At 36.0% G+C, this 11,061-nt stretch overlaps 1 protein-coding gene across 1 annotated transcript; it reads left to right on the top strand.

The window, feature by feature from the left end:
• Positions 1 to 7,221, top strand: LOC104898898 (uncharacterized). Its single transcript, XM_010686030.4, has 6 exons — positions 1 to 300; positions 393 to 500; positions 584 to 714; positions 2,456 to 2,556; positions 4,698 to 4,757; positions 6,058 to 7,221. The coding sequence occupies exons 1-6, from the start codon at positions 69 to 71 to the stop codon at positions 6,140 to 6,142; spliced, it is 717 nt and encodes a 238-aa protein (XP_010684332.2). The 5' UTR covers positions 1 to 68; the 3' UTR covers positions 6,143 to 7,221.
• Positions 7,222 to 11,061: the final 3,840 nt, after the last annotated feature.

Genomic DNA, 11,061 nt, shown 5'->3' with positions numbered 1-11,061 from the left:
TCTTATGAAATAGGGACCAAAATACCCAATGTCCCATTATAATTCCTACCGAAATCCAAGTCGCGAGCATGTATCATATCATTCATTCGTTCTTCATGATGACATTAACACTCTGTTTAAGCTCAACTCTCTCATCGACTTCAATTTCTCCTCCATTACCTTCGAATCTAAAAACCCCGATTTCTCATTCCAACAATTCGCAGGTCTTGATTTCCAGGAGATACACCTCATTTTTGCTCTCAATCTCCCCTTTTCTTCTCTCATTACCACCCCCTGCATTCGCATTCAACATCGGCATATGTGCGTATACTTCTTTTCTCCTTCAATTGAATATTTTTACAATTTTCTTAATTGAAAGTTTAAACAACAAAACTTCAATTAATTTTTTGCAGCAGGACCCAAAGATTGGCTGAGAGAGCAGAAGAAGAAGTCGATCAAGTATCTGTTAGCCCCAATTGACGCCTCCCAACAAATTCTTCGTCATGTCTATCAACTTCTCTGTATGTAATTTTTCTTGGTTACAATCTTTATCTCAGATATTAGATGTCTTATTTTTATGAATTATGTATTTATGACTACATAGTGGCAGAGGATAATGTTTTGAATCCCAAGGATTTAGAGGAAATTCAAGAGTTGCTGAAATCTGCTGGTAGGGATTGTGTTCTTGAGGATAGGAACTCCATTGTTGCATTTCAAGCTAAAACTGGTGTCGAGGTTTGATCTTCGTGTACTACTATTAGTTTCCACTTTTGCAGCCAAATTTACATTTTTATTCTGAATGCTAATTCCGTGTTTATGGTTATGCTTGGTGGCATTCGTAACTATTATTCGTTATAAACAATTGTTGAAAAGGTTGTTTCAAAAGTCATTAAGGTTTTCTAAACTAGAATCACATAAGTTCTCTTAAAAAGATTGTCTTTCCTTTGTCACTCATTGAAAACCTCTTTCTTTCCTGTTTTTTTTAAGAGATGAACGGACATAAGGCTTTCAAAGGGAATTTATCTCTATCTAAACATTAAGAACCTTAGTTTGAAAACAACCCTTTTAGGCTTTAGCAGTTGTTTATAACGAAATGGTTATTAGATACTACATTCTTAACTTCTCAAGTATATAACCACAAACACAATGTTACCATTGAGAATTAAAATTAAATTTGGCTGCCCAAGAGAAAAAAAAAATCAAAACATGGGGTTACCATTGATATTTTTCTTTTTTTTGGTTATGCATCGTATTGCTGCTTGTTGTAATTGAAGTGGGAAATGCAACTCTTATGTGACCTTAATATTTTATGAAGTTTCTTTCATGTCAGGGTCTAACAAAATCAATTGTTCTTACTTTGTTGCGAACTTAGTAGTTGGGAGCAATGATATTCCCATATCCGATATTGGGCAAATCACCCAATACCAGAGCATTTCAGTATTTTTTATGAAAAAATTTAATATTAAAAATTATAACTAAAATAAAAATTTCATATATTTTTATCTGGGGATTGTTAGTTGAAATCTAGTTGATGTATTATCATATCAGTTACTATTATATCATATCGTGGCTGCCAGGGAAAAAAAATGCCCTCGCGGTCGCGTTCGCGGGAACGGTCGCGTTGTCGCGGGAACGGCTTGTAACGGCGAAATAGAACGTTTCGCGGCCGACGCGACGTGAATTTTTTAAAAAAATTCACATTAATATGTTTTAACCTTATTTGCATTTTTATAGTTTATGAAGCATTATTACAACATAATATAATCAAATCTAATAGAATATCATGTTTCCTCAACTATATAATTAAATCATAAAAAAAATTTGGCCAATATTTGAAAAGAACGGATGTAACGGGGATAAAATCGTTCTAATGCGGCGAGTTCGCGTTACGGAACGGGCAACGCGGCGAGAAGTACGTGAATTTAATTATGGCGTTCCGTAACGGGATTTTGCGGAACGGCAAATCCAAAATCCGTTACAGAACGGCCGTTCTGTAACGGAACGGGAGAGTTTTAATTCCCTGGTGGCTGCATCTAATCATATTGAGTGAATGTTATATTATATTATATTGTATCAAGTTGCTAGTAAAATTACAAAAATGCATGGTATGGGACAAGTTGTCCAATATCGGGTATGGGAACATAGTTTTGGGGGTGAATGAAGTGATTGCTTGAATTTTGGACTTCTTGTTTGATGTTGGAGTGTTAGGGACAAAAGTACAACTATTGTTGCGTCATAGCAGTTTACAACATGCAATTGTACAAATGAGATCTGATTTAGCATTTGTAATGTTTCATGGTTGTCAACAATTCTGAAGCTAATGTTGGTGGTGTTATGTTGATTCTTGAATCTATTATATTCCCACTTTCAATTTAATTTTTTTATTTTAAATCTTTGTGATCTAGCTGATATTACTTTGTATTGCGTTTGTCCAGGTTGTTAGCACTTTTTAACCTCCTTTTTGTGTTCATAATAGGTTTGCACATTCAAATTAATCGTGACTAATGCATCTTCATTGCTTGATGATGGTGACTCCGCTAAATTGGAAGCTGAAGCCAGGCTAAGCAATCTTATAAGGTAGATGATATATTACACTGTTTATCTATAGCAAACTTGTACGTCTGTTCGTTTCTTCTGTTGTTTAATGTTGGGATAGGTAAAATATCCTACTGCCGTTGAAGTCTATGGCCATCACTTCAAAAAGAAAAAAAAGTTCTATGGCCCACATGTTTAATGTATTTCTTCATTATTATTTCCCCCCTACTTTGGATGCATGAAAGTTGTATATACCAGAAGTTAGAGAAGGCAAGTTAATCATGTAAAGCAAAATATTTGTTGTACGTTGTTGAACATTAAAATGGTGTAAGTGGTATCAGAATTCATTTATAGACTACTTTAAGGGGTCAATATCGTATTCTGTATTTAACCCTCCCTTTCCAGCTATTAAACTCATTTCATATGGTCATCGAATTTGTATAGTGAAAAGTGTGACATCTTCTACGTGAACGTTCTTATTTGGAATTCCGGGGGGGGGGGGGAGGGGAGATGTTCGTTTGCTATCTTTGGACTTTGGAAAATAAAGGAAGGGCCTTCTTTCTCTTTCTTTTCAACTCTACCCCCTTATCTAGCTTGGACAGTGGAAAAAGGAAAGAAAATGAACCACTCGAAGGGGGAAAACTCTGAGTTGGGACAATTCTCATAGTTCCATCTTCTTCGATAAGACCTTTGGCACTGTTACACTCTGTCCTCGGAGAGAACTTATGCAATTTATTACTTCCTTAATAGGGTCCCTCATGCACTTTTATTGTTACTTTGATCAATGGTGATTCTCGTCCTGAAAATTGGTTGGCTAGTGGTTCAATACACATCTATTAAGATCTTGTTTATGCATTATATAGGTTATTTCAATTGCATATTGATAGCGAGAGGTGAGAGAGAGATTGAAGTATGAGTTCACTTAGGTGAAGGAGGAGCTTCTTTTGTCGCACTAAAATTTTGTCGAAGGTTGTAGAAGCCTGACTTTTCTAGGCTTGTGATGTTGAAGTTCAATACTTGATGTGACTAAGATAATAGGGTATTTCCAGAATAACAACTTTTTATAATTTAGACTAATATATAATTTGTATAAATATAAATTGGGGAGGGTAAGGAATAAAGTTAGGGGAAGATGAGGTGGAGGAAAGAGAAGCTCAGGTGTAGGAAGGAAGAGAGTAGAGAGAAATTATGGGCAGGTCCAGAAAGGCTGGTGCTCTTATCATGTGAGAAAAAAAATTAAAGTGGGAGAAGCTCTTTCTTTTTTCTAGAAAATGGAAAAGAATAATGCACTTAATACCATGTATAGTTTGGAAAAAGGTGTGTAAATTTTTCATCTGCAAGGAGAATAGATACGCACCCCTATCTAAAGTAGGAAATGAATTGCCAGAAAGTTTGGACTTAAGCATACCTTAAGTCTCACTGTACTCTAGGCACAAAGTAGAGGTAGAAGAAAGTTGAAGTAAATCATTTTCCATGAGAGGGTGATAGAAATGCTGGTGGAAGGTATAGTTTTTGGGGAGGTGAGCTACCAGGGGGATCTGGTTGACGGTAGTGAGCGAATTTGTCTGTGGTGGTAGGAGGAAATGGGTGGTTGAAGCTAACAAGGAGAAATAAGCACCTTGATAACATTTCCCTTATTATTATTGAGATACATGTGCTGTTACCTAATGAGGAGAGATTAAATATTGGAAAGAGAGTGAATGCAGTTGAAGAGGGAAAGACAACCGGGAGAAGAAACAGAGGAACGGGGAAAGGAACGAGGGGGTAAAGTAATAACATGTACAAGACACATGTGGGTTATCGCTGGAAAGTAAAGTCAACCTACTGCAATCTGGCCACTGGTACTTTTTTGGCACAAATATATTTTTGTGCCCATTTTTTTCAGGTAAATTCTCACAAAAACTGGATCTTATTAGATAGTTTTTCGCAAATTTTATCTGCATGCCCGTGTCTAACTCTAGGCAGTGTCCTGTATACAAAATTTTCAGATTTGCTGTATTAGACACGCAGATCCGTACCTTTATCTGATACTAGTACCCGTGTCCATGTAATATATATCATTATTTGTTTTGTTTTATTCTGTGATTGATCTTATTGTGATTTGTGTTTATATTTATTTATTAGTAAATTTCTAACTTTTTTCAATTTTTTTGGGGCGGGGGTTGGTGGGGGTGTGGGGGCAGATCATTCACTCTTCTTAATGGTGTGGTCAAGGAAGCCAATCTTCAACTTGCCTCACAGAGGTATGTGTTTTCGAATTCGATGATAAGGGTAACAATCCAAGTCCTTGAATTTGCTGTTCAATCCCCAAATCAACGTCTCAAATCTAAGCGAGTCAGTACTGGGAATCTTCCTAGGAAGGTTAGAGGTGTAGGAGAATGTGAGCTTACTACTGCCAGAAATTGAACCGTTACAATGGGATCATAAATGATCGATGTTTTTCTGACCTATTAAATTTTCAGAGGCCACTTCTTTTATGATACTGCCTGGTTGTTAGAGTCTACTGTTGGTTCTTTTTTTCTTTTATCTCATGATTCTTTCGTTTCTCTTTTTTGTTCTGTTTCAGAAAGTGTTGGGTGCATATAGATTAGTGAAATTAGTTATAGCACTCAGAAGATCTTATGATTGATTTATATTTGGACCTGGTACAAGTTGTAAAACATATGTTATCATCGGGTAATCACAAGACTATTATCACCTCTGTTTACAAATTGTTACATTGTTAGGGGTGGGGCCGAGATCATGAAGGCCCTGTACAAGTTCTCAAAGTTGAGCCCTCAATTCATAGTGTAAATTTACTAAATTAAAATGAATCTACTGGCAGAAATAATTAATGTAAAATAAAACTAAAAATTGAAAACTTCTATATTACCATACAAGATGGGGTTTTGCCGACCTTGCCATTGCATTGAATCACTTAGATGTGAGATTTTTCCGATTTTCGACTTTTGATTTAATCCCAAATGTAAAGATATGTAATTCTGAAAATTCTAAAGGTTGAATTTTTTTTAGGAGAAGTAGATGGATACTTTGAGATTTGGGATTTGGTTTGGCAGATGGATGAAGTAAATGAAGGAGACCAAGAACCAGAGAATTGAAGAGTTTATCTTGGTAGAAAAAAAAAAGACAGTCCAACTGTCAAACATTAATCGAACATCTGACCACGCAGTAGATAGCCCAACATCTTAACCACTGGTTCACATTTATTTTTTCCGAGTATATTGGAAACCTTAAAGTTAGATACCAAATTCCCGGCCCCTTTCGTCTGGGGTCCTGTTAGGTTGCTCATCTTGTACAGCCAAGAACCGCCTCTGTACATTGTTCCAGTTCATGTCATCTGCCTGTTCACCCAAGGTTTCTCATCCAAATCCAATTCACCTGTTGTTAAGAGACACGTACGAGGTTTTGAGCAAGTAGTATGCTCTCTTTTTCTTTTTTTTTTGAGTGGAGGTAGTATTTAATATTTATATGTCGATTGATATGAACTTAGAGAAATTATCTGCATGATTTTGTTTCTAACTTGTTTGTTGTTATATGAAGCAGACAAAAGATTGCAGATGCTGTAATGGATTCATTGTCGTCCCTCGACAAATTTGAGCAAGGTATCAAGGGATGCATCGAAGTATGACTTCCATTTGGATTGCCACGGGTGAAATTGTATACAAGCTTAAAGGTTTCTGTAAATTAGGGAGATTCTAAAATGGTAAAATGAACAAAGTTCACAGTGATGTGAGCTGAGAAGAATCTGCTCTTTTCTCTCTTGTATACAGAGCTGCAACAACAGCAATCCCTAGACGTACTTTACAGGAAATACACATGTACAAAAGAGTGAGGTCACGTGATAAGTTTGGCATCACAGAAAAGACAAAAATAGCTAGAAAATAGAATAAAAGGGGGGAGGATAATCCCTTAGGCCTGAATAATGAGCTGTGAATGTAGGTGAAAACTTCCATTTTTTCACAGCCTCCCCTCACGCTGGAGTATGTGAACAACTCCAAGCTTGGAACCAAGAAAATAGTGCTGAGAAGAGGGGAGTATCTTGGTAACCACATCAGCTAGTTGTAGCTCACTGGGAACATGTTTGTGTCAAAAATCCAGATTGTATTGTATTGTCTCACATAATGGCAGTCTCTAGGCAGATGTTCGGTTCTCTCATGGAACACAAGGTTGTGAGCAATGTGCTCAGCAGCCTTGTTGTCGCAGAAGAGAGTAATAGGCTTAGGTATATTTATGTGGAGTGGTACTACATGATAAGCTCCTATATTAAGCTTCAGCGGAGGGACTTGTTGACTGTCTTCTGCTTCTTGGTCTTCTAAGAAATCAGGTTATTGCCCAGGAAAATGCAATAAGCACTTAGTGACTTCCAACTAGAGACGCACGAGCTGAAATCAGCATCACTGTATCCACTAACAATATGTGTAGAGTCAGAATTAATCCATAATGAGAAGTTCTCTGGAGATATTTGATAAGGTGATGAGCAGCTTGGATGTGTGAGGCTTCCTGGGGTTGCTCATGAACTGGCTTAAATGTTGCAGTGAATATATGAAATGTCTGGTCCTGTAATCCTTCTGTAAATAGTTGGATTCTCCAACACTTCCCCTCAGTTGAAAGTTTTAGACTAAGTGGTAGAGGGGTGTAAGTGTAACCACATGTTTGCAATCTTGTAGATATGAGTCTTTTATGAGGTCTTTCACATACTTGTGCTGATCCCTTCTTTTCTTGTAGAGATCTCTATGCCTAGGAAGTAACTGAGTTCACCTAGGTTTTTGATAGTGAATTCCTTGATATGTTCTTGATCATCTGCTGTGATCAACATATCATCTACATAAACTAGGATTATAATGAAAAGTCTCTCCTTCATCCTCGTGAACATTGTATAATCCTATGTGGATTGTGTGAACCCCAACTCCCCAAGCCAACGAAAACTTCTACATCAATTATTCCATTTGCTTGGAAGCATGTTGGAGCCCATAAATAGATTTCTTCAATCTACAAACTTGTCCAGGTAATCCTTTTATCATACTTAGGTGGAGGTTTCATTTAGACCTCCTCTACCAAATGCCCATGTAGGAAGACATTGTTCACATTGATAGAGTATAAATCTATTCCTGGGGCCTCAACCATCAGCTTAAGCTTTTGGTTGAGGCCCCAGGAATAGATTTATACTCTATCACACATCTAAGTGACATAATTTCCGACCCTTTATAACAGCTACTGCTATGACTGTTCTTACAGTAGCAAATGATAGCCAATGGCTTACTTTTCTTCGCTTCAACCTTTCAATTTCTGCAGTTGGCAACAACTTTGTTTTGTTATCCCATTTAGACCCCGTGGCGTTCTTCCCTTTCGGCAATTCAATCATTTCCCATGTCTCATTCTTCTCCAAAGCTTCAAGTTCATTGGCTGAATTGATAGTAAGATACAGGCTCACTAGCATGTTCTGGTGAGACAACCGCTTCTAAACCAGTTTTATTCTTCTGTAAGGTAGGACATGTAAAGTCCTTGTATTTCTCTAGGATTTTTGCTCGTGCGGAAGACCTTCTTGCTTTCTTTTCCATTGTATTAATTCCCCTTGTATCCTGTATCTCATTGATGTTAGGAACTAAAACATTAGTTTCTGCATCAATTCTCTCTTGTTCATTTCCTACTCTCTTGATGTCATCATCATGTTGACTGTCATGCAAGTCATGGAATACACCTCTTTTCAAATTCATATGCTCCTTCATCTTTTTTCTTCACCTTGACAATATTTGTTATCCTTTCACATTCCCTTCCTTGTAAGGAAAATAGTTTTCCACGAAACTTACATCCCTGGATATGAAACATGTATGGGTATCGAAGAGGCATTAAAAAAATCACCTCCTCAAACTTAGGCGAGGCGCAATACTTTAGGGTAGAGGGGCGCGCTTTTTGCTGCCTTGTTGAGGCGCAGTGCTTGACTGCTTTTAATAAAGAGGCATAGGATAAAGGGAAGATATATATGATTTGAGAAATATAAAAAAGAAGATAAATTCCTTCAAATTTAAACAAACTTGGCTTTAATTAACCAATTTCGAGCAAAAGCCTTTTGTTTTTTTGACGTTAAATTTCATCAAAATGGAACTATAATTAATAATCTCTAATTTGGGAGAAACCCCTAATTCATGATTTGGTGGGAATTTATGGTCTTCTACATGTCGATATATGATAGAGGAAGCCGGTGGACGGTGGGTCAACTACTATTAATTTCGGCACCACTTCTCTAGTATTTCCGGCGGCGCGCAATCTTTAGGTATTTTTTTTTATCTTTCTTCGAGCTTCCTCTCTTTCTCGCTTTCTGATTTTTTTTTAAGGGACTCTTTCCTATTTGTTCTCTTCGATCTTCTTTTTTACAGCTTGAGGGACCCTCTTTCCTTTTTCAAATATTGACCAGCAGAAGTCATTTGACATTATCTCTTTTTTCCTTTTTCCTTCTATCTTTTTGTTGTTCTATTTCTTTTTCCTTTGCCTTTTTTTTTTCAACTAATGACCGCAAGAAGTCAGTTCTGCTTCCATTTTTCTTGACAAAGCTCCCATCCTAGTTCCTCCTAAAATAAAATATACATTTTTTTGAGTTACAATATCTAGTAACGAGTAGGCAGTGACATATAATATGTAACTACAACAGGTTATATTTTTTAAAAAATTATTATGTTTTAAGCATAAAATATGTTCTATAATTGATTTAAAAGGTTTTTGGTAGCGCCTCGCCTACAGGATGCTTGCATCTTCGCCTTGCGCCTAGCGTCTTTTAAAACTAAAGTCATAGCACAAACATCGAGACACTCTTGAAGGTGTTCGCATGTTGGTTTTATTCATGGAGCACTTCAGATGGAGTCTTTCACTTCAATATGGAGTTAGGTGGTCTGTTAATCAAATAGGTTGCAAAAAATACACATTCGCCCCAAAACCTTTTGGGTAGGTTGTTTTGAATCTTGAACTCCCTGGCTATCTCTCTGTTTTCTCTTTCTGAAGATTGATGTGATGAGGTCGTAAAGAGGTTTGGAACCTAATACAAGTACGCAATAAATTTCTTGTCAAAAGCGGGTCATTCTGCATGTAAACTTGACTACCCTTCCATTTTGTTGGGTTAACCCTAACAATGCTTGTTTGGTGGAGAATTCTCTTTTCTGAAATATCAAAGCACATTGTGCCTTCCTGCAAAATCCTAGTGCCATTGTTGGATCTAATGTACTTGATTTTCTTTTCAAACTGGTTTTCTACCATGATGAGAAAGTCACTAATTGTCCTGAAAACTTGTCCTTTGTTATGCAGGATAAATGTCCAAGTACTTCTGCTATGATCATTAAGAAGTAGGATTCACTCATGGTTAAGATAAGATAAGATAAGATAAGATAAAATAAGTTGAATCAAACGCACCCTTAGTCAATTCCAGCATGGAAACACCTGCTACATAAAATTGAAATATTAATATGGTTCCACAATCATCTTCGAATTCTACATCTTGGTTGAAAGAAAAGTTATTATCATTGATAGGCGGTTGTACACCTGTCAAAAGTAACTCCTAGCAAAAACTCCTAACAATATGTCGTAGGGTAGTAAGGTCGAATCTAAAGAGAGATTGCCGTTTTAATCTAGCCTCTAAAGTACAGGAAAACTAAACAAGATCAAAGTTAAATGAATGAAAGGTTCTAACTGATAAATAAGAAAATCAAACTAAAAAGATCTTGGACAATGGTTCACCATGTTCATAATCATGATATATCAAAATATCATCAATAGTTGAATAAATTAAATATCTAGAACATAAGTTAATCATACGGCCAGGTCTTAACGCTCTCAAAGCAACATATGCAATACGACCGTTAACATAATTAAGTTTGCTAATTGCATGTAAGGCTGTAAAGAGTACTATTTCTCGATCTATGACTCGTTATTAACCATATTTAATCAGACCATTGGTCAGGTTGTAAGCTTAACATAATAAACCTAATCAGTTATAAATACTAATGATTAATCAAACCACCAATAACATCAATCAAGATTCATAGCATATAAACATGGATTGGCAAATCATAGATTATAAAAACTACTCAATGATGAAATAAGAATAAAATCTAAATCTACAAAGGAAATCATAATTAAAGAAATTAATGAAAGAAATAAATAAATAAAACTCATGAAGTAATGTAGAAAAAGAGAAACTTAGGTTTACTAAAATACTAGAGAGAAAAGATGATGAAAACTAAAACTAATAATAATGAGAGAGGAGAGGAGAGAGCACGGAAGTGATTGATAATCTAAATATACTCCCTCCGTTTTTTATCCTTCTCACTTTCCTGTGTTCGTCTCCCAATTCACCTCTTTGAACTTCAATATCTTTTACTATATATTAGTAAAACGTATAACGATTGGATATTAAAAAAGTACTACTTGAGACGAATCAAACAAGACCCCACATGATTATATTTTTTTCTTATAAATTGAGAAGAATCTCCATAAGTAAGAATAGTGTCAAGTTTATAAGTGAGAAAGTTAAAAAAACATGAGTATTAAATAACCTAATAT

The sequence above is a fragment of the Beta vulgaris genome, chromosome 1 (assembly GCF_026745355.1).
Source record: "Beta vulgaris subsp. vulgaris cultivar EL10 chromosome 1, EL10.2, whole genome shotgun sequence".
NCBI lineage: Eukaryota > Viridiplantae > Streptophyta > Magnoliopsida > Caryophyllales > Amaranthaceae > Beta > Beta vulgaris.
Note: the sequence above shows the minus strand (reverse complement) of the source record. Positions and strands in the feature narration are given on the sequence as shown.

Coding starts and splice junctions, on each gene's coding strand:
- LOC104898898 (XM_010686030.4), top strand. CDS start 69: ATGTATCATATCATTCATTCGTTCTTCATGATGACATTAACACTCTGT. Junction 301..392: donor CGCATTCAACATCGGCATAT/GTGCGTATACTT, acceptor AATTTTTTGCAG/CAGGACCCAAAGATTGGCTG. Junction 501..583: donor TCATGTCTATCAACTTCTCT/GTATGTAATTTT, acceptor ATGACTACATAG/TGGCAGAGGATAATGTTTTG.